The following is a 23,530-nucleotide window of genomic DNA, read 5'->3' on the forward strand; positions in this document are numbered from 1 at the left end:
TACTCAAGCCATTAGGCGCGAGAATGAAACCGCAACAGACAAAAAGAAAGAAATACAACATAAGGGATGTTTTTAAACTCCAGCAAACACAACGTGGCTCCAGTGAACATTGCTGTGTACCATTATGCAGCGCATCCAGTCGCTATAACAGCGAAATAAGCTTCCACCGCTTCCCAAAAGACACCGGACTTCGTGCGTAGTGGTTGCAAGGGATTTGAAGAACGGGATTTACAATAACCAAACATACAAAAGTATGTAGCCGACACTTCGAACCCTCAAAAATTAATATAACTGCCAAGGGGAGACGAGTTTTGATCGCCAGCGCCGTACCATCTCTGTTTGAATGGAATGATTTTCAACAAAAGACACGGGCCAGTGTGTAGGAGCGCTGCCCTCGACCAGCGCAAACTTGGCCGTCTCCAGCTCCGTTGGAAGAAGAGACTGAACCTATGGTCCCAATGCTTTTGGAGCATGATTATGGAGCCAGTAGCACTGTGTGTGTGGAGCAGGAACATTATGATAAGATGCGTGAGGAAATTGAGATGTTGAGACAACAACTTCAAACACTCCATCTGCAAAGCTTATTTGGACTACAGCGGTTTGCATCGTGCCCAGAGGACATCTGATTTTACACCAGGTGAGTTATCTAAAACATAATAATTTGATATATGGAAGATCAACATTTGACTCTAGACCTATGTGATTGCATCTATTGTCTATGTTATATGTATAAGCTGAACTGGGTTTTGGTTTTTAATTTGTAGTGTTTTAAAACTCTTTTTGTCCTTCTCTGCCTTTTTTATTCTAATGTTAGATTCCCCTCATAGAGCACCTGATGGCATTTTGGAACCTGATCAGTGCAGCAACCACCAAAATGGTGAGGGTCACCTGTTCCAGGAAATCTTATGCCAGCAGCACAACTACTGAAACTCCTTTGACAAGACCAACTGTAAGTATTCACCATCCTGACCACACATGTGCTAGCTCACTCACTCTGACATGTACACTCTCTCACACACAGATGTCATGGTTACTTTGAACAAAGACTAATTAAACATTTCACCTCCACAGAAACTGCTGCCAATTGATGAGCTCTTCCTCTTCCTGACATACCTGTCTACTGGCTGCACCCAGAGGGAACTGGGCCACCGATTTAACATCCACCGAACAACAGCCAGTAGAATAATTGTGACCTGGGCCAACTTTCTCTACAGCCTTTTGGGCTCCATCTGTACCTAGATGACTCCTACAGCTGTAAAGGCCAGTCTTCCACGTGACTTTCATGGCACCTACAGTGACACGCAAGTAACCCTCGACTGCACAGAGCTACGTTGTCAAACTCCCTCATCACTGCTTCTTCAGAGTGAAGTTTTCTCCAACTACAAGTCCCACTGCACCTTCAAGGCAATGGTTGGAGTATCCCCTCATGGAGCCCTGACCTTTGTGTCCACCCTCTTTGAAGGTTCGATGAGTGACAAGGAGGTTTTTCGGCAGTCAGGGATCACATCACTCCTAACACCTGACATGGCAATCATGGTTGATAAAGGTTTCTTGGTTGATGACCTTGTACCTGGTCGCGTTCATCGGCCCGCCTTTCTCTCTCAGAGGACACAGATGCTGGAGGAAGATGTCTTGAAGACGCAGTCCATTGCTCGTTTAAGAGTACATGTCGAGAGGATGATCCGAAGAGTTAGACAAAATAAACTCTTTGATACCACCATCCCTCTCTCCATCTCAGGGAGTATCAACCAGCTCTTTACAGTTGCATGTCTCCTCTCCAATTACCAAAATTGACTTCTTGTCGAGAAATGGAGGCATGAAGTTTAAACTTGTAGCCATGTCTTCTTCATGAAGAATTTGACAGGAATGTGTATTCCTTTCCTGTTGTAAATTACATCTTTGTCAAACGTATGTGCTTACCACTTCTTACAGTATATTATATGTTGAATCTGTCCAATTCTGTAAAAAGTAATGTGCTTGACAGCAACACTGTACATAAAGAGAATGTGAATAAACTACTGTTTTCTGCAGTTATTCACATAACATCTAAAACATTTTAGCATTAAAGTTCTAGAGCTCTACATTTTCCAATCCTTCTGTTCAGCATGACACTTGAATCAGAAATCTGAAAGATTTTATTGGCCAGGTTTGTCACAAACCAGGAATTTGACTCCGGTTAGCCGTGCTCTCAGCTGGAGGACAAATACACATAACAGTAAGAATAAACAAGTATGTACAATAAAAAAACAAAACTAAAACCTCAAGAATATGTCACATTTATATGGCTAAACGGTGCAAGTGGCAGGTTATGGAGAATGTGTCGTGCAGTTGTTCCTGAGACTCAGAGTCATTCAGAGTTCATCAAGGTCACGGCCTGGGGGAAGAAACTGTTCCTGAGTCTGGTGGTTCTGGCCTGCAGAGATCTGTAACGCCTGCCAGATGGCAGGAGTTTGAAGAGGATTTGAGCAGGGTGTGAAGGGTTGGTTATTACAATCAGTCATTACACACAAGCATTATTTCAATAACATCAATATTTATTATGCCTTCATTACAATTAAATTCATTGAAACTTGACTTTTCCACAACATTACATTTGTCTTGGGAGCACCTCAAATGTAAAACGCAAACTCGGATATCATTTGAAATGATGGGGCATTGCTCTGTAGAGAAAAAAAAATTCTAATCTGAAGTTATTCATCTATATTAACTTTACATGTGTTGCACAAGAGAGTTGATTTTCTTTAGCCCTACCACGTTTTAATACAGCAGATGTGATGTTATATATTGTATACACATCTAAATTTGAACAAACTGATTCATATGCACATTAGCCAGCATAACATATTCTCACTTGAAAACATTTTCAAGTTCAAAAAACACATTACATGCATTTCTGCATGTAGACATGGAAATAAAACCTGTCTACTTTCTGTTTGATGACTTCACACATGTCCCGGTCCTTGTAAATTCTTTGAATGAGGATGTCTTCCTCAGCTGAGACAACAAAGTCACACCAGTCCATCCCTGTTATCAACATCTGTCCTTGTACTTGTGAGTAATAAGCATGTGTTTGTTTGAGCTCCAGTTTGCCTGAGTTCATTTTGAGATATGGGCAGTCAACATAGCTTTTGACATTTGGACACTTGATTTCAATCAAACCGAACTGAGATTGCTCAGAAGGGTCAAAAATTAACCCATCTGGGGATGCCCCCAACCAAGAGGCGTCAGGGTGGATTACAAATCCACAGGTATAATGATTGACCCTCTTCAACTGACAATACTCCCAGATGGCATCTGCCTCCATCTCAAGCCCCCTCTTCATAGCTGCAGTCTGGCGGGTCCCCTGCAGCATCCGATCAGCCAGACTGTCTTCAGCATTCTCTCTGACCTGACAGATCTCCCTAAACCTTGATGCAGTAAGTCTCGGCCTCCTTAACTGATACCATTCAGCACATGAACTTTGTGTTCTGGTAGCACACTCATATTTGTGTGCCATGTCCCAAGTTACCTCAAGACTTTTCAGGTGTAGCTGTTGTTGTTCACTACAAACAAACATGCAGCTGGATGGCTGAAGGCGGTAACTGTGGAGAGGTAAAGACGGAGGTGGGGGGGCAGTATGGAAGTGTAGGTCTCTCTTTGCAGTTGCTGGATGCTGATATGACAAAGCACTTCCTGCTTGAACCAGGCCAAGGGAAGATTCAGCCAGAGGAATTTCACAGCTGATGCCCATGCTGCAGATCATTGGCACTTCATCGGCAGAGAACTCCTTATAGACCTCTGTCAGCTAGCAATATAAACATTTATCTCTTAACAGTGTAAAAGAAAGATGAGTATCAACATTTATTACAAAAGAGCACAACATCCAATAAACATTTGCGTATTTAAATACCCCCCCGGTGTTCACCACTATGGAAAATTTCCCCAGATTTCTTACTGTGAAATTGTATTTTGTTAATCTCTACTCACCTGAAGGACAGAGAGATCTGGTAAATCCCCACTCAGGCCTTTGTAGAATGTGCTCCTGTGTAAAGCATTAAACTTACATAAGTGTCAGACACATATTTTCATTTAAACATTACTCCTGAATATTTCAAATGATGTGTCCGACAGGAAGTTCTATTTTTTATTGCTCAAATATAGTTAGACTTAAGTTTGATCCTGCTGAAAATTTGCAGTGTGAAGGTGGGTTTTCTAGTTATCCATTTTTCCCCAACTTGGACAAGGACTACTTCAGATTCCGATTACTTTATTCATCTCCTAGGGGCAATTCAGTTTGCAGACGAGGGTTGCAGCAGGACAGGACATTAAACACACATTCCTCATACTCGGATCTGTCAATGGTCAGGTAAAGGGTCCAGCAATCAAGTGCAACAGTGACAAAGTGCACAATATCCATACATACCTAAAATGCATTTAAAACTACAAAACAACACTGTCACTGTCATTTAAAAGCCTGATGGCAGAGGGAATAAAAGAGTTGGCATATCAGTTTGTTTTCCTACTGGAAGTGAGATAGCGCCTCCCAGAGGGCATCAACACAAACTGTGTTTCAGTACGTGGTCAGGGTGTGCAACAATATTCTTAGCTTTGCTGGACAACATGTTTTGTTTTTTACTGACAGCCCATGATACACAAGAAAAAGGTTAAAAGACTCTCGATAAAAGAACGATTTAAAAAAAAAAAAAAAACGGGTTTAGATACATTACAAGAGTTCAGATTCCACAGCAGGGCTTTTTTTGAAATGACCTCCGTGTTTTTATCAAACTTGAGGTTAGAGTCGAATATTGTGCCCAAGTATATGAAGGTGTCTACGATTTCGGCCTCCTCTTTGTTTATAATCCTGACTTCCTGTTTTGCAAGTTTTTTCCTGAAGTCAATTATCATGTCTTCTGTTTTAGTAACATTGACATCAAGACAATTGTCATCGCACCATGTGACAAAATCAGACAGCACTCTGTCATGCCCTGATTCAGAGCCTTGTAAAAGGGACAACAGAACACTGTCGTCTGAAAACTTGACCAGATACCTGCCCTCCTGGCTGGATCTGCAGGCGTCTGTATACATAATGTACAGCAAGAGCGAGAGAACACAGCCCTGAGGTGAACCAGTGCTGGAGGTGACACAGGCGGAAATTTGGACATTCGCTAAAACGCGCTGAACTCTATCAGTTAAAAAGTTTAAAAGTAACAATAAAATCTACTCTGAGAGGTTAAAATACGATGCTAAACGTCCAATTAAAATATCTGGTTGCATCTTATTAAAAGCAGAAGACAAATCATCAAACAAAATTCTGACTGGGACCAGGGTCTTTCTAAATGTTCATAAATTTTATCCAAAATAAAAATCTTAGCATTGTACAACAAGCAGTTTTCATGACTCATTTCATTAAGCTCTTACCTTACACCCTCTGTTGTTGTTCCAGACTTTGGCTTAGCTGACAGCACATGCATCTTGTCCACAGGGCCTGGCTTTACACCCTATCAATCATAGGGAGAATATAGTTTATAATATATCATCCCAACACATGGAAATTTTAAATATGCCCTTTTTCTTGACTTACCAAAGTTCTCGGCTTGTGCCATTGCTGTTCTCCCTCGGTACAGCTGAGCACAGGGGGAACCACTGGCGCCTGCAGCTGGGAATAATGTGCTGACTGGAACAGCAGGGCCACACAGTGGTTACACATAGCTGCTCCAGCCACACATGTGCAGCTGTGATGCATCAGCTCTACAGGACTGGAATCTTTCAATACCACCTGCAAAAGTAAATTTTGTAGTTAATACTTGTTGACCATGGCTTGTTCATTGTTGGTCATTCATTTAGGGAGCAAGCTGGGTTTTTGACAATATTCCTACATCAGTTAGTGTTGATTCATTTTTTTAATGTTCGAACACTACTAGATCTATACTTCTGAAGTTCTCATCAATGTCTTTGTCCTGATTTGGCCTTATTCTTACAAGACCAGCTTGCACCTTAAGGGAGTGACTATGTTTAAGTAAAACTTAGCTAACAACAACAGTGAAAAGCACACAATGTCAAAATAACTGGTAAACAAAATATGAATCACAACATATTAACCCAGTCGACATTAGCTAAAATACACTTACCTGCTTTTGTAGATTCTGATATTTTATTCTATTAAGAACAAATCTGAATGACCCAAGGAACATTGGGAACAATGGATTAATAAATAAGTAGTTGTAACAACAACATTAAAACAAGAACGCATGCAGTAACCCAGTGGGGACCAGCAAGATAAACTTACTTGAGTTTACAGTAAGAATTCATTACCTTAGCCAGGTCCCCAAGAACATCAGGAACACTGGGTTGTAAAAAGCAACCGCTTTTAACTTGTATCGATTCGACATTTACCATACACTTAAACTGTGTGGCTTCTCAGCTCTCTTCATTGAACGGTAACAAAACGCTCTGATAACAACTTCACCCGTGCCCTGATCTTTGTTTGATACTGTAAGAGGCATAGGTAAATGCAGTCAGCACAAAAAATGACGTTTAGAATCAGTAAAGAGCAAAACAACCACAATGTGGGAGAACTACCAGGTCGCTAACATTAGCGAGGCAGCTAACGGCACGTACTTACCCTCGTACTGGTGCAAGTAACTTGATATATATAGTTTAAAACCTTTCTCCCGCTTACTCTTGGGAGCGGGGGAGTGGGCATCCACGATGCGGTGAACATCATTGCTTGATATTTTGGGCAAGTTGTGAAGACATCTCGTGAAGTTCATCTTGAAAATGCGAGCTGGACGGCAGGCGGAAACAAATCTGCCGGTCTCTGGCACAAACGCAAGTACGTCACGAGACTTGTGCACGGAGTCAATCGGCTTTTTTGCCAACCGTTCCTTGAAAAACGGAATCGTTCCGTATTTGGATGTAAAAGTGTGCGTTCCGTACTGAGATGAAAAGGAACGCACTTTGTTCCGTATTTTTGTGAGAGTCAAAACGTGAGAAAAGGAACTTGCGCTTTTTTTTGAAAACTTACGGTAAATTGTTCACCGGCTCTCTGACGTTCTGTGACCAATGAGCTGACAGAGATGGCTCGACAACACAGAATCACTCTTATCTCATTGGTTAAAAAAAGACCGTTCCTAGTAGGCTACGGCAGTTCATTGGTCACAGAGCGCATGGGAAGAAGGAAATCAAAACATTAAAGCAGCGCAGCATGGCTTCCAGAGACATGTAAGTTTGTGCCGTTTCCATATCGGATATATCATGTTTAGTTCATTGATGTGTGTCTGCTGCTGCAGACTGTGGTGTGTTTTCAGTTTAGAAATTACACCTTGTTGGTTTTTTTGTTCAGAAGGTTTTTCAGCTTTGATTTTGCACTTTTTTAGTTGAAAATAAAAAAAAGAACATGTTAAAATCCAGAAGAGACAGCAGCTGTTTGATGTTATTTTGCACATTTAGCAATAAATATAGAATAGAATAGAATAGAATAGAATAGAATAGAATAGAATAGAATAGAATAGAATAGAATAAAAAAAAATAGAAGACTTTATCAATCTCACAGTGGAGAAATTTGCAGGTGTATCGGCTCATAGAACTCACAGCGGGGTGCAAAAGTAATGAATGGTGCAATAACTAACAAATGATAGTGCAAATCATAGTAGGATTGATAATAGAAGCAAAAGACAATAAAGATTTAACTGTATGTACAACCTGAATCTTAAAAATATAACAGGATATATATATATATATTATATACAATATACACAATACAATATGCAATATATGATGCAATATATAATTATACAGTATGATATATAATATGTACAATATGTTTTAGCGGAGTGAATGGATACAGCAGAGTGAATGGATGATAAAGTGTCGCTGAATTTCTTTAGGGGGGGGCAGGATATTATAATGTCCAGGATTATTGCACATATTCTACACAGTAGAACTGTACAGTCTGACAGCGGTGGGGATGAGAGACCTGTGGTAGCTCCTTCCTGCTCTGAGGGTCTCAGTCTCCTCTGAAGGAGCTGCTGAGCTGCTCTACCGTCCGGTGCAGTGGCTGAGAGCTGCTGTCCATCATGATGATGATACTGGAATCATAACTGTCTCACTGCAGGCCTCAAATACAAACTGATCAAGCTGATCATGAGTTATTACAATCTTGCTACTGTAGGTGTAATGCAGTAGCCTCGTGTGTTTTTACAGTCTGTAATAGGTATAACTGTGGCAAAATGCTGTTATATATGCTTTTTTCACCCCCCCCCCCCCCCCCCCCCCCCCCAAAACCCAGTTTTTTTCAGCTGCCCGCGAGAGGCGTTCCTTATTTCAATCTCTGGGAGTTGGCAACCCTAGTCACGAGACATCATGAACGAATGCTGACGTGCTGAGAAGCCGAGCAAACGTCGAACGGGGGACAGAGCGGATGTGTATTGAGACTGCGTGTGTTTGCAGTTCATCTTCATTCTTTCATTTTCCTAACCCACTTGTTCTCTTCGGGAAGTTGTTCAGAGAAAATATTCGCCAAGATGGCATTCTGCGAAGAGCCGAAGCTAAGGGAAACGGTGACGGAGAAGAGTCCTGCGGTGGAAGAAAGCAAGAAGTTCGGTCTGTTCTGTGATGAGCGCGGATATCTGAGCCTGGTGGAGCACATCCTGCAGCACGGCAGCAGGGAAGGAGACCGAACCGGGACCGGAATCATCTCTGTGTTCGGAGCTCAGGCCAGATACAGCCTCCGAGGTACGCTTATTGTCTGGTTTTAGTCCTGAAAACCACCTTCCCTTTCCTTCCCTGTTTTAATTTGTATTCTTCAATCAGAGCGCTAATCACCATGTTAATGTTGCTGTGTCTCCCATGTTTATATTGGTAGAGGCAAACTGGAGATACATAAATATCTTAACTCTGCTGTGTGGAACAGTTTGTCCAGAGACTGATGAAACGTGCAGTTTAGTTTACAATTAGATATCGATTATCTATTATTACATATCTATACATATTGTGTGTCTCTGTTCATGGAACTTTATCCTCACCCTTTTTCGTGCGCGCACATTCAAACACACACACGTTCTTCCCAGTTCTCTGTCTTCAGACTCCTCCCTTTCTCTTCATACATGTACAAAATATACATGTGTTCCCAGTCATGGTTGGTTTAGTTTTACTCTACACTTAAAAGTATTTCCATTTGTCAGTGCAATTGCTCATTTAGATTATTTAGATTAGGTTAAAATATTTTAAAGCAGAACGGTAGTTTTTGCAATCTGGACCTTATTTCACATTTGAAACAACAACATTTACTCACCCGTTTAACTTTCGTGTGATTTGCAGTTGGTTCGGAGATAATTAGATACTCCCATATCCGTATAACATCAACAATCCATCAGACTGTCAAGTTTCTCTGATGGATTTTTTTTTTAGGTCAGTTTCCTTTACTGACGACCAAGCGAGTGTTCTGGAGAGGGATCCTGGAGGAACTGCTGTGGTTCATCAAGGTGAGACTGATAAAGGGGATTAAACTTTTATTCTTCTCATTTATTATTTGCTGTTTTGACACAACAGTGTCTGAACCTCATGAAACCCGTCACAATGTGCCACAGGGATCTACGAACGCCAAGGACCTGTCAGAGAAAGGTGTCAAGATATGGGAGGGGCACGGATCCCGCGCCTTCCTGGACAAGATGGGCTTCACGGACAGAGAGGAGGGCGACCTGGGGCCGGTGTACGGCTTCCAGTGGAGGCACTGCGGCGCCGAGTACACCAACATGCACGCAGGCACGTCGAGTCACCAAAAATTGTGCAATTTATTAGTCAATATCAAAATGGTTGACAGCCTTGGATATTTCATACCTGGTGGCCACAGGGCAGAAATCCCAAGTCAAATTACATCATCTGCTGTTGCACTGCAGATTGTGCTTGATGGTTGCTGGAGACTGTAGTTCGGACACATCTTTCCTGAGCTGTCATTTACATTCATTCTCTCCACAGATTACTCAGGCCAAGGTGTTGACCAGCTGCAGAACATCATCGAAACCATCAAGAAAAACCCGGAGGACCAGGGGATCATCATGTGTGCCTGGAACCCCAAAGGTGAGGCGGATGATGACATTCGTTCACCTTCACTTTGAGCGGTGCGTTTCAGAAGACTGTTACAGCCAACTCATGTAGGAGATGGGGAAAGGTGGTAACATAAAAGTCCACAGATGATAAAGCAGAGTTTACAGTTATTTATTGACAAAAGTAAGAATAAATGGTAACGGAAAGAGACTCTAAACTGGAGTTATGAAACCAAGAACACAGGTAATATAACAAAGGATTCCTGGAACCAAAAATAGGAAACAATCACCACCGCTTCAGGCAAACGGAAAGAAGTGACTCACTATTCAAACAGCTGTTTCAAGTGAGACACACTATATGCAAGAGGCACGTGAGCGTGGCGGGTTACAGCCAGCTTCACCCCTCAATTCACACTGGATGCGTTCCGGCTCCGGTCCGGTACACCGCAGCACTGTGATTCACACCGCCTGCGGTGTCTGCAGTCCACTGGAGGAGGTTGCCAGATCTGTCGTTATCCCCCGTAAACAGTATGGCCCGTTTAACTCACTAGAAAGCAGCCCAAACCGCCATCTCGGTTGAAAATGCATGTTAAAACCGTATTTGTAAGATATAAAACACATCATAAACGCATAACCATTTCATCAACCTGTCCGACGTGTTCAAAAAAGAAGCTTGATTTGGCAGAAACCCACCCAATCTGGCTACAGAGAGCTGCTCTGGTCACAGAGCTGTTTTGTGCCATTTTGGAGTCATTTGACTTTATAGCAGTGACAAAGTACAAAAGTGTTCATTCTTCTGAAGCGTATAATGACTACATCATGTTGTTTGTTCTGTATTCTACCAGAAGAAGTAAAAAATAGAATATTAAGGCAACAACACGACACAGATTTTATTTTGAAGTCACTTATTTTGGGACACGTATCACGTTTGCTTCCGGCACCCGACTTGCTTTTTTCTGAATTGACGCGGTAGGGCTGCGACATGCGGAAAGAGACCGGAGCTCCGCAGAGGCTCCGGAGCCGGACCGCGGCCGGTGTGCATTACAGCATTGATTTTAATGACTACGGATTAGCTGCGGTGTCCGGACCGCAGCCGGACCGCATCCAGTGTGCATCGGGGGTCAGTCTATATCACGTCAGCTGCCCCGCAGGATCGGTTGACCAGCTACTCTTTGGCCGGGCTCCCCAGGTGCAGGCAATGAAGAGATGATTGGGTCCTGCAGCAGCAGCAACCTGGGAACCACACACTCTGACACAGACACACAGGCTGTGTTCGAAACCGCATACTGCCTACTACATCCTTCATCCTGCTTACTCAGTCCATCAGACAGTATGCAAAGCGTTTACACTACAGCATACTACATAATGCATTGCACTCCTCCCAGAGCCGAAATCGACCTGCTAAAGCTGATTTCACTTTAGCTCTAAACTCTTCAAATGTAGAACTTCGAGTTTTTTTTTTAAATTAGGCGACAAAGTGGTGGTTTAGAGCCCGAGTGTGTCGTTTATTTGTCCAAATACCAGCTGTTTATGATTTTGTTCGGACGAATTTGGCGAAATGTGAGCCAGCCGCGGTGAGCGGCTCCAGCACGGAGGTGTCAGAGAAGCAGAGAAGCAGAGCACACACAAACCCCGGACCCGCCACGGGGGCCCCCCGCCCGGCACGGCGCTCAGCGCCGTGGCCGTGGCAGTCGGGTCCCCCGACCCGGCGGCCCAGCCTCCAGGCCCGGTCGGGCTTTGGCGGCGGGCGACCATGGATCACGCCGCCGGCCGCCCCCGCCACTCCGACCGGCTCGCCGCCGACCCGCTCGGCAGCGGGACTGAGATGCGCGGTCTCACTCAGCGGTCCCACGGAGCGGGCCCTCCCCGGGTGTCACACTGAGTCGGTTCCGGAGGTCCGGTGACGGACCCCCGGGCCCCCCGGTGCGGCGCGGCACCCCAGCGGCGGGCCCGCCGGCGAGCTAAGAGTTTCTCACGCCCCCCGGGGCTGGACCCAGATCGCGGGGCCAGCCTCCCCACCACACCCGCCGGCCGCCAGGCGGCGCAAGCTCTGTCTGGCGCAACCACTGTCCGTCGCGTTGCATCTTGGGCAATTTCAGTATGAGTGGTGAACACACGATGTCTACTCAACATTTCTGGCGAATGCAGTATGCATCTGGGAACTTCTCGCATACTCAAAATTGCATACTGCCAGTGTAAACACACTGCATACTCAATAAGTTAGTATGAGTAGTAGGTAAGTATGCGGTTTCGAACACAGCCACAGTCACACTTGGGGGAGGGGAAAATGGAGAGATAATGCAGCGACGGCCGTAACAAGACGCATGTGAAGTTGTTGGAAGTGAACGCCCCTGCTTGCCCCCACAGACGTGCCCCGCATGGCCCTGCCCCCCTGCCACGCCCTCTGTCAGTTCTACGTGTGTGACGACGAGCTGTCCTGCCAGCTGTACCAGTGCTCCGGAGACATGGGCCTGGACGTGCCCTTCAACATCGCCAGCTACGCTCTCCTCACCTACATGATCGCACACATCATGGGCCTCAAGGTAACGAGACGACGAGTCCGTCTTTCTCCTGAAAGTCCGCCCCTCATCTAGCCTGGCATGCCAGACTGACCTCATTTGTTACACACAGAGACAGTCTGGTACCGCGCCATTGGGGCTTCATTTCAAAGAGGCTGACGAGAGGTGGGACTATTGAGCGGAGAGAACCAATCCAAGAAACGAGGCTGTGACGCAACGACAATGCAATGTATGCAGCGCTCCGTTGTAGTAGTTTTGTAGTCCAAAACATGGGATCATGGCATGGAGTTTTACGTCCGTTTTACCCCCAAATTCCACCGGATGCTTAAGCGCTGCGTCACGCCGGCGTCTTGTTCCTGAAGTCAATGCACACCGGTAGCGCAGCGCCGCACCGTTTAGAAGCGGCGACCTGAAGCGAATCACCAGCGCCATGGCGCGCGCCTCCGTTCTGGTGATCTGTCATAACACTGGCGCTTCTAGGACGCAGCGCGGCGCTTTGGCGTCCGGTGGAATTTGGGGTTAAAGAAAAGCCTTCAGAGCAGATTCCTGCTGTGGTTTCTTTTTTTTTTTTTTGAACTTTGTTTATTGAATTTTTCCAACAGGCCATGATCAATCACACATAAGCATATGACAGAAAAGCAAATCATCAGGCCATTTTAATCAAAAAACAAAAAACAAAAAAAAAAACAAAAAAAAACCCCAACAAAAACAGAAGAAAAAAAACAAAAAAAACCCCAATAAAAACAGAAGAAAAAAAACAAAAAAAAGGGAGAAAAAGCAAGAAAAAAACCACACACAAACAAAAATAACAGACCAACACATCAATCAATAGCAAAAAAAAAAGAAAAAAATGAGAATGAAAAAGATTAAAAAAAAAATTCAAACCTGCAGCGCTTACCCTACCCTAAACACATAATCACACACCTTTCACTTTTATAAGTCTTTGTCACTCTGAGGGAACTTAACCCTTTGGATGTAATGAAGGAAAGGGCCCCAAATATCATTGAATTTACTAGATAAACCCATCACTGAGAGACGAATTTTTTCCAGTTTTAGAAAATAAAGAATGTCCCTTATCCAGCGAATATGAGAGGGAGGTCAACTGGATTTCCGGGTGATCAATATGAGGCGCCGAGCCAAAAGAGTAGTGAAGGCTATAATATCCTTTTGAGGTTTGTGGATAAAAGATGGTGAGGGAGAGACTCCAAATAAAGCACAAAGGGCATTTGGTTTTTAACTCGTTCCCCTATGACTTCTGACAAGGTATCAAAACATCTTTCCAGTATTTACAAAGAGAGGGACAAAGCCAGAAGGAGTGAATCAGGTTTGCAGGTGACTGATGACATCGGTCACATAATGGAGATACAGTTTTATATATTTTAGCTAAACGTGACTTTGTATAATAGATGCGATGTACCAGTTTACATTGAATGAGGCCATGCTTTGCGCAAATTGAGGATTTATGTACTCTATTTAGTATCTTTTTTTTTTTTTTTTTTTTTTTTAATTTTTTTTTCTTCTTTTTCTTTTTTTTCCTTCTTTTCTTTCTTGTGTGCTCACTGTAGTAATATTAATCTAAATCAGCAGATTTATGTACTCTATTTAGTATCTTTGCCCAAAGCGCATCGGATATATCCATCCCCAGATCTTCAACCCAAAGGGACCTTATAGCATTAAGTGACTGTGGGCGCAGTGAGTGAATCTGATTATAAATGAGTGATATTGTGCCTTTTAAAGGTGCGATAGGCTTAAAAAAATTATCTAATGGTGTATCACTCGGCTGGTTGGGAAACTCTGGAAATGTACTGCGGACAAAATTGCGAACCTGTAGATACCTAAAGAAATGATGTTTAGGAAGTGAATAAGAGTTGGAGAGCTGCTGAAATGATGCAAATGTCTTGTTAGTATACAAATCTTTAAAGTTTTTAATCCCCAAATTCGACCAAATCAGAAAGGCACCGTCTGCCAATGATGGAGGAAAGATATGATTTGCAGCCAGTGGAGAATAAACTGATATTGACTGGAGGCCAAAGTGTTTCTTAAACTGAACCCAGATCCGACAAGTATTTCTAACTATCCGGTTATTTGTGTAAGGTGAGGCTGAGGAGTGGATGGGTGCATGTACTCGAGCTTTTAATGATACTGGGGATGAGGAATTGGTTTCTAGAACTAGCCATGCAGGAGGAGGATTAAGAGTCTCAGCTTGAAGCCAGTATTTTAAGATTCGAATATTTGCCGACCAATAGTAAAACCTGAAGTTAGGTAACGCCATTCCACCCATTTGCCTCGGTCTTTGCAAATATAGTTTTCGCAGTCTGGCAACTTTTTTGTTCCAAATATACTCCAATATCAGGCTATCTAACTTGTGAAAAAAGGAAGAGGAAGAAAAATCGGTAGGCACTGAAAGAGATAGGAGAAGCAGGGAAGGATATTCATTTTCACCGAATTGATTCGAGCAGGCAGAGATAAATTAAGCAAAGACCATCTTTCAAAGTCTTCGCGGACATGGGTCAAAAGTGAAGCAAAGTTGGCTTTATACAGATCTGAATAATTACATGTGACATGGACTCCAAGATATGTAAAGGTATCCTGGGTAATTTTGAAGGGCCAATTATGCAGTGGGTAGTTTGTTGCAGCAGTATTTACAGGGATTATTTCACTTTTATTTAAATTAAGTTTATAACCTGATATTTCACCAAATGAAGTGAGAGTAGTTAAGGCAGCGGGAATAGAAACATTCGGATTAGAAATGTATAAAAGTAAATCATCGGCATAAAGGGAAACTTTTAGTTCTACAGTATATCTCTGAATACCAGTTATAAAAGGATGAGAGTGTAAAGCTATAGACAGAGGTTCAATTGCCAGGGCGAAGAGTAGTGGGCTTAAAGGACAACCTTGTCTAGTAGACCAATAAAGACGAAAGTAGCTTGAATGTGTATTATTTGTGCAAATCGAAGCCATAGGTGATGAATATAGCAGCTTGATCCAAGAAATGAAAGTCTTTTTAAAACCAAATTTCTCCAAAGTGTAAAACAGGTAGTCCCATTCTATTCTATCGAAGGCTTTTTCTGCGTCTAAGGATATCAGAGCTTCAGGACAATTGGAGGTGGATGGGTTGTAAATAACATTAAAAAGACGCCTGAGGTTCGAAAAGGAGTGCCTATTTCGAATAAATCCAGTCTGATCTGGGGAGATGATTGATGGGAGAACAGATTCCAAACGTAAAGCTAGTAATTTAGAAAGTATTTTAAGCTAGCTGGCAATAGGTAATAGGTCGATACGAGGAACAATTCAAAGGATCTTTGCCCTTTTTAAGAAGAACAGAAATAGATGCCTGAGAGAGAGTTTGGGGAAGATGTCCAGATTGAAAAGATTCATTGTACATATCAATTAATAAAGGAACCAGTTTATCCCTAAATTTTTTATAAAACTCAGTCGGGTAACCATCTGGACCCGGACTCTTCCCACTTTGTAAAGAATTAATTGCGGCATTTAACTCTGAGATAGTAATTGGCTCCTCAAGCTTATCTGCAACCGCTTGCTCTATAGAAGGAATGTCCAAATCTTTAAAAAATCTGTCAACGTTGAGAGGGGAGGTATCATGGTCTGAAGAGTAGAGAGAAATGTAAAATTCCTTAAATGTTTTGTTAATTTCAGAGAGGTTTGTTGTTATGCCTGTACTTGTTTGAATCTGAGAAATTTGACGAGCCGATGAAGCCTGACGCAACTGGTGAGCTAATAGTTTACTGGCTTTATCCCCATGCTCTAAGAACTTAGATCTAGTCTGAAGAAGAAGCTCAGTGGTACGGTGTGTTGTGAACATATCATACTCTGCCTGTCGTAATAAGCGTTCTTTATATATCTCAGGTGATGGAGAGGTAGCATATTGATTGTCAAGATGAGATATTTGTTGTGCCAAATTGTTAAGTTTTTCCTTTCTGAGCTTCTTCTCATAGCCAGTATAGGAAATTATTTCTCCTCTAATATATGCCTTTAATGTCTCCCACAGAAGAGATGCTGACACGTCCGGAGATCCATTTAAGCTCACAAAAAAGTCAATTTGTTGAGAAACAAAACTCACAAAATCTTCCTTAGAAAGTAAGCATGAACTGAATCGCCACCATGGTCGCTGCTTGATTACATTATCAAAGTGAATTTTCAAGGAAACTGAAGCATGATCAGATAACACTATGGCATTATAATTACAGTGAGAGACGAAAGGGAGTAACCTATTATCAAGAAGGAAGTAATCAATACGAGTGTATGCATGATGAACGCTAGAGAAAAAAAGAATACTCTCTTTTCACAGGGTTAAGGTGGCGCCAAACATCAGAGACAGCAAACTCCTGCATGAAAGTCTGGATTACTTTGGCAGACCTTGAAACTGAGGAAAGCTTGGTGGAAGACCGGTCAAGTTGTGGGTTCAGCCAGCAATTAAAGTCTCCTCCTAATAGCAAATAGTGAGAAGCCATGTCTGGTAAAACTGAGAAAACATTTTTGAAAAATATATCATCATCCCAATTAGGGGCATAAACATTTGCCAAAACCAAGCGGGTGTTATAGATTTCACCTGTAACAATAACGCATCTGCCATTAGGGTCAGATATTGTATTAGAATGTATAAATGGGATAGATTTATGTAATATGATCGCTGCACCTCGAGATCTGCTATTGAATGAGGAGTGACAAATCTGTCCAACCCATCTGCTTTTCAGTTTAAGCTGATCTGTAACTTTAAGATGAGTTTCCTGTAAGTAGATAATATGCACCCCCAGGTGGTGAAGATAGTGAAGCACCTTGCTTCGTTTAACCCTTTAAGCTCAGGGCCATTTTCGCCTAAAAGTTCAACTGAAGACGTACCCAAAGTAAACTGAATGCTGTTCTTGAACTGTGTGGAGTACATGCATGGTTGGGGTCTCATTTGAAAGCTGACAACCTGTATTTTCACCCAGTGCAGTCAGAATTACTCTAGGTGCTACTGGCACAGAGTTATTTATGTTGCAGCACACTGAATTAGGATGAATTTCATTCTCGCCTGAATTTTTTTCCTCATAAAACACCTGGAAATAAGTGTGGAAGCACTGTGAGAGCTTGAAAACGCAATTTTGCTAAAGCCTGGGGTCTTACATAGTTCAGGTCAAAATGTCAGAGCAGTAATACAAGAAATGAGTGTTTCACACATGTATTTGTACTGCTATGCCCCGGCGGTGTCAATTTTGGACATCCTTTACGCACCTGAATTACAAAGTGAAATATCCTCAGTGATTGAACAATCTGAGTGGTAACATCACCTGATTATGTTAGTAGGGGTCCCTGTTCGCTGGAGGTCCATTAGATGTTTTCAGGACTAACCACTTTCTTGATGTGCTTCCGAATAAAGTCTAATGCTGATGCCGGATCTTCAAACCGGTGAATCTGACCGCTGGGCAGGGTGATGCGAAGAGTGGCTGGAAAAATGAGTTCAAGCTTGACATTGGGGCAGGAATGAAGCTCTCTCTTCACACAACCCAGTCTCACGGCAATTTGTGCTATGAGTCACGTAAATTAATCTATTGAATCGCGTCCGGGAGCACGATTTGCACTTTTTTTCCGTGTCCCACGTCACTCTTTTTAAACTTAAACTAATACATTTCAATGAGAGTCGCCTGGCCACGCCCCCCTCGCGATTAAACGAGGCATAAGCTATTGTTTCTTTTATCCGGACACTCAAATAATATCCAGCATTACTGTTATTGCCCTGTCCACGCTGAAGGTAACTTTAAAGATGTGTGCAGCCACATAGCTGAACAGGAAAATGCTGGAAACATCGCGATCATATCCATTCAAATATAAAAGGGGAGAAAAAAATTATCCACTCTCTGTATGGTGGAAATACATATTGGCGATCTACGTGGTTACATTCAAGCGACATATCAAAGCGACTTTGACCGGGGAGGAACGGACATGCAGCGCAGGAGGCACCTACGACTGGTTACCGGCTGCCGACAGCTCAGCCGCGGGCAGCCGCAGGCAGCCGGTTCAGCTGCTGCGCTGCTCCCCTGCTCCACTCGTCGCGCACGGGCGGGCGACTGGGCTGTGCAGCCGCGCGCCGTGCTTCCCGGTTGGGAGACTGGAGGAAAAATTGAGTGATTATGGTGACTGACAGGTTAGAAGAGGACAATGTGCCTGGAGCCTTATGTCGCCGTTCTGTGTGCACCAGCTAGCTTAGCTACAAGCACGCAGGCTCTGTTTGCTGACGTGACCGAACCGCAATGCATCATGGGAATCGTAGTGAAAAACAAGACGGGGGTCCGATATGCACAATAACCCGCCGCGTGCCTCTCATATGCACATCTGTTCGGCAAGTTTATGCACCAAATCATCCGTGCTTCCACATCTGCCCGGGACGCTGCGCCAAAATCATCTTATAGACTGTCAGTGGAAAAAAACCATTGATCCAGAGAGCGGGACAGTCGGTATCGCGAGAACACAAGATCTCGCGGGATTAGCAACATTAGCAGTCCCACGGTTGCTGGCAAATAACAGAAATAAATCCAGATCGATATGTTTCTTCACTCTCAATTCATAAGACACGCATTACACTTTACCAGTAGCACATGTTCAGCTGCTCATACGGTTTATTGGCCTTCATAAGCTCATAAACGTAACCCTACGTTCAAACCCCATAAGGAACTACAAAATAGGTGACGTCATCAAATAGACTTGCATCAATCCGCCATGCAAGTTGTAGTTCTATCTTCAAAATACCCCTTATCCCTAAGTAGAAGAGTAAAACACAAAAAATAAGTACATTTAGGGGTTTAGAGTGATGAGGAACATGCGTCTTTGGATTATTTTTTCAGATGAAACTGACATACATAAGTGAAATTTAGTTTTTACCACATATCGTGATGCCCCCTGCTGGTGATAATATCAAGTCAAACCTGACAGGATAGTGGAGTTCAAGAGCTTTGTATAACAGTTGGTCCCATGGTTCTAGCATTTCTCATTGTCAAAATAGAAGCTTTAAAAGAAGCACCAAAGTCAAAGTTCAAAGGTCAATATCTTTGAGCAGGAGCAAATTCAAACTTCCAGTCTACCATAATCTTACTCCCCTGATCAAGTCCTTCACAATGATGTATCATGCTTAGTCTCATGACATATTTTTAATTTTCCCTCTTTTGGAACAAGCCTTGTTTGACATGTACGTTTCAGGGACACATGTGAGGCTCAACTGTGTAGATTTTAAGAAGAGACCCAAAATGACAACAAAGCATTCCAGTAAGTTCAAACAACGTTCTCAATGAAGAATTTGGCCACTGTATTTGAGATAAATTCAATTCAATCACGTTTCATCCTGTCGACGCCCACGACGCTCGTCCCCGTCGTCAAGAGCGTCGTGACCGTCGCTTTTTGAGAGTTGGGAAAACTGAACTTTCGACGCGCTGCCGCTGAGCGTCAGCCAATCAGAGACGATCCCTCCGGTGCTACATCACTACAAGTGATCCGAGCACCGATGCGGGCCAGCCAGTGTTGCTAACTTGACGACTTTCTCGCTAAATCTGGCGACTTTCCAAAGCCTCTTGGCGACGTTTTTTTGTCAAAAGCAACTCGCGACAAATCTAGCGACCTTTTCTGGTGCTCTGGAGACGTGACAGGACGTCTCGTTGCTGTCGTCAATGAGCAGCGGGTGCTGCGTGAGCCCCTCCCCCGTCCCAAAGCGCTCACAAGCGGTCAGTCTCAGCAGCGCTCCCCGCTGCAGTCAGAGCAGAGAGGAGCAGAGCAGCCAATAGCGACTTTTCCGACGACGACGCGGTCTAGCTTTATTTAACAAATAAAGCCAAGCCGCTCTCCTGATGCGATCCGCCATAGCTGGAAACAGAAATCAGCCTCCAGCGCGCCAATTAACTGACGTGCATCAAGAGCGTTGCGAGCGTCGCGAGCTTTGTGACCACCCGTTGTCAAGCGTCGTGTTTAAAGCGTCACAAGCGTCAGCTTCGAGGCGTCCCAAGCGTCGACGACGCCCGCGACGCGTCCGGTGTGAATGCACCATAAAAGAAACAATAGTTTATGCCTCGTTTAATCGCGAGGGGGGCGTGGCCAGGCGACTCTCATTGAAATGTATTAGTTTAAAAAGAGTGACGTGGGACACGAAAAAAAAGTGCAAATCGTGCTCCCGGACGCGATTCAATAGATTAATTTACGTGACTCATAGCACGAATTGCCGTGAGACTGGGTTGCTTCACAGGAGTAAAGGCAGCTCCTTTCTTGGCCACTGTCGGGGTGAAGTCTGGGAAGACTGAAATCCTGCTGCCCTTATACTGAAGCAGCAACAGCTCACTGGCACAGTGCAGGATGTGATTGCGGACCTGGAATAGGTTTACCCGTATAACGAGAGGCCGCGGTGACTCGCCCTCCCTGGGTCTTGAACGTAAAGTGCGATGGGCTCGGTCCAAAACAGGTTTGCTGTCCAGTCGAAGTAAATCCACGAGGAACTGGGACATAAACTCGGTGGGATGGGAACCCTCTGTGCCGTCAGGTAAGCCCATCAGACGCACATTGTTCCACCTTGAGCGTCCCTCCAGGTCTTCACATTTCTTCGCCAGCGCCTCGACTTGAGTAGTTGACATAGCAGCCTTTCCCTGAAGCTCGGCTAACTGATTAGCCTGATCATTAGCCGATAGCTCGAGGTTTGCTACAGTCGCGCCATGAGCTTCGAGTTTAGCTTCCAGAGGTTCCAGAGCAGCGGATATTTCCCTCTTTACGGTCGCTGAGACAATCGAGTTGAATTCGGAGACAATGTCAGTGCGCATCTCGTCCATCATCGTTTTAATACTTGCCAACAGGGCCTCATTGGGGGGGGGGGGGGGGGGGGATACTATGACGCATCGCTAACTCCCGCCTCTCGTGGGCTGTGATTCGCCCGGCAGAAGTTTGCCTGGCAGAAGTCAGATGCAATTGGCGCAGTACCAGACTATCTCCGTGTATCCCTGAGCATGGAGAGACAATCTGGCGTGCCAGGCTACCCCTCATCCTCATCCAACCTGTGTCTTCTTCCCTCAGCCGGGAGACTTTGTTCACACCCTGGGAGACGCTCACATCTACATCAACCACATTGAACCTCTGAAAGAGCAGGTGAGTTCCTTCACCCCAGCCCTCCGTCTGTCTTCTGTTGGCTTTTTTTGACTCACCGTCTCGTGTGTTTAAACGTGCAGCTTAAGAGAGAAGTTCGGCCGTTCCCCAAACTGAAGATCCTGAGACAAGTTGAGAGCATCGACGACTTCCGAGTGGAGGACTTTGAGATCTGTGACTACAACCCACATCCCACCATCAAGATGCAGATGGCTGTCTGAAACCGTTTCACTGATTTTTTTTTTTTTTTTTTTTTTTTACTCTTTATTCAATTCTTTCTATTCTCTTTTGGTATATTTTTGCATGTTTAATTTGCACATGTTCGAGAAAGTTCAGACTTTTATAATGTCTTTAGTTTTATGTTTTTATGAGTGTATAAATTTGAATCATTTGAAAATATTTCTGGTGTCAGCTGGTTTTTTTCAAGATGTTTCATCTGAAGCTCTTCCAAGGTCAGCTTATTCCTACAGTGTTACAGGCAGAGCAGTGGACTGACGTCTCGAGCGTCAGATGGTGACTGGACTGTGAAGAAACGCCCACGAATAAGCTTTGTTGCAGAAACTCAAGAGTTAAAAACCACATAATGCCCCACTCAGTGTAAAATGAACAGCTAAAAATCTGGGAGAATTTCCTTCCTGTGCTTAATTTTCCACAATCTTTAAATGGTGCAATCAACAAACAGGGTTTTATGAACCAGTCCTCATTTCTTCATGTGCTGCCGCCATATTTCTCCTTCGGGGTACTCGTGTGTCTTCACTGATGACTCCAACATCTCACAAGAATAACCTGGATCCTGAAAACGCAGAACACAAACACCTCTGGCAACACTGATGAATGTTTATGTTGTGATAAGCTCTTCCTCACAGCCATAACTGGTTAAAACTGATTGAGTCCACACCATTGGGGGCATGTAGCAGGCGTTCTGGATCACCACCGGACTGGTGAAGTGCTCTTGGAGGTGGTCGACAAATTCACACATCCTGGGAAAGACAAGAAGGTCAGTCAGATCAGCAGGAATTGGTTAAAAAAACGAAAGCAGCTGTTACCTGTTGCTGAGATATGCAGACACGCAGATGTAGTCGAACAGGATGAGATGCTGTATGAGCTCACACAGACCAACCACCGGCGCGAGGACACACGGGCACTGAGGAACCAGAAACACACGAATCAACTATTAATTGAATGACAAATGGTAAAAACAGGGCCGGCCGCTGGCATAAACAAGATGTATCTATTGCTAATTAATACCCCAAAAAAAGTTCTACTCACGGTTTCCAGTCATTTTTTAATAATTAGCGTTTTTGTGTCGGTCTTTTTTTTTTACTATGGCGTAGTGATATTTACACGGGCGGACTTTTATTTGCAGTGCGTGCAGCGGTCGTTGGTGACGTGGACCAATAGGAGCTGAGCTTGCAGCGGTTCTTGGTCACATGCACCAATAGGAGCCGAGTCCTGTTGCCATGGTTTCAGATCACAAACAACATGGCGTCGACTGTTATCTATCACCGATAGATGACGAAAAGAAAAGAAAGACAAGGAAACCGCCCTCAAAAGTTACTTAAACAGTATCGAAGCGATGCGATATGCATCTGGCAACTGTCCAGGGCGAAGACGTGCAGGACTTTACACGGACACGGCGGGAAACTTACAGAACCTGCGTTAGACAGTGCCTTTCTCTGGACGGTGCGTCTAAGGACCTGATTGACAGATCAATCAGCCTCTCAATCAGCATCGCCGACAGAGGGATAGACTTTAACAAGCCGAGACATTGACTGCATGTAAGCCACACAGGGGGTGGGGGGTGGGGGGAGGGGGGCTTCTGGTCAGATCACAGATGTGAATTCTGGGCTGCAACTGTGATGTATTGGTCATTGTTGA

The 23,530-nt window shown here is 43.9% G+C and overlaps 2 protein-coding genes across 3 annotated transcripts; one reads left to right on the forward strand and one right to left on the reverse strand.

The window, feature by feature from the left end:
- Nucleotides 1–2,547: 2,547 nt before the first annotated feature.
- Nucleotides 2,548–6,779, reverse strand: LOC115394311 (uncharacterized). 2 transcript variants are annotated; one of them, XM_030099608.1, is made up of 5 exons: nucleotides 6,602–6,779; nucleotides 5,561–5,755; nucleotides 5,398–5,477; nucleotides 3,967–4,021; nucleotides 2,548–3,784 (listed from the first exon to the last, which is right to left on the reverse strand). In XM_030099608.1, the coding sequence occupies exons 1-5, from the start codon at nucleotides 6,701–6,703 to the stop codon at nucleotides 2,882–2,884; spliced, it is 1,335 nt and encodes a 444-aa protein (XP_029955468.1). In that variant the 5' UTR covers nucleotides 6,704–6,779; the 3' UTR covers nucleotides 2,548–2,881. The 2 variants fall into 2 exon arrangements, with proteins under 2 accessions (XP_029955468.1, XP_029955469.1); XM_030099609.1 differs by having other exon boundaries at nucleotides 5,561–6,779.
- Nucleotides 6,780–8,364: 1,585 nt separating this feature from the next.
- Nucleotides 8,365–21,905, forward strand: LOC115394315 (thymidylate synthase-like). The gene is made up of 7 exons (XM_030099612.1): nucleotides 8,365–8,712; nucleotides 9,388–9,461; nucleotides 9,567–9,741; nucleotides 9,955–10,056; nucleotides 12,390–12,565; nucleotides 21,584–21,655; nucleotides 21,736–21,905. Exons 1-7 carry the CDS (start codon nucleotides 8,502–8,504, stop codon nucleotides 21,871–21,873), a joined length of 948 nt encoding a protein of 315 aa, XP_029955472.1. The 5' UTR covers nucleotides 8,365–8,501; the 3' UTR covers nucleotides 21,874–21,905.
- The last annotated feature ends 1,625 nt before the right edge of the window (nucleotides 21,906–23,530 follow it).

The sequence above is a fragment of the Salarias fasciatus genome, chromosome 9 (assembly GCF_902148845.1).
Source record: "Salarias fasciatus chromosome 9, fSalaFa1.1, whole genome shotgun sequence".
Taxonomy (NCBI): Eukaryota; Metazoa; Chordata; class Actinopteri; order Blenniiformes; family Blenniidae; genus Salarias; species Salarias fasciatus.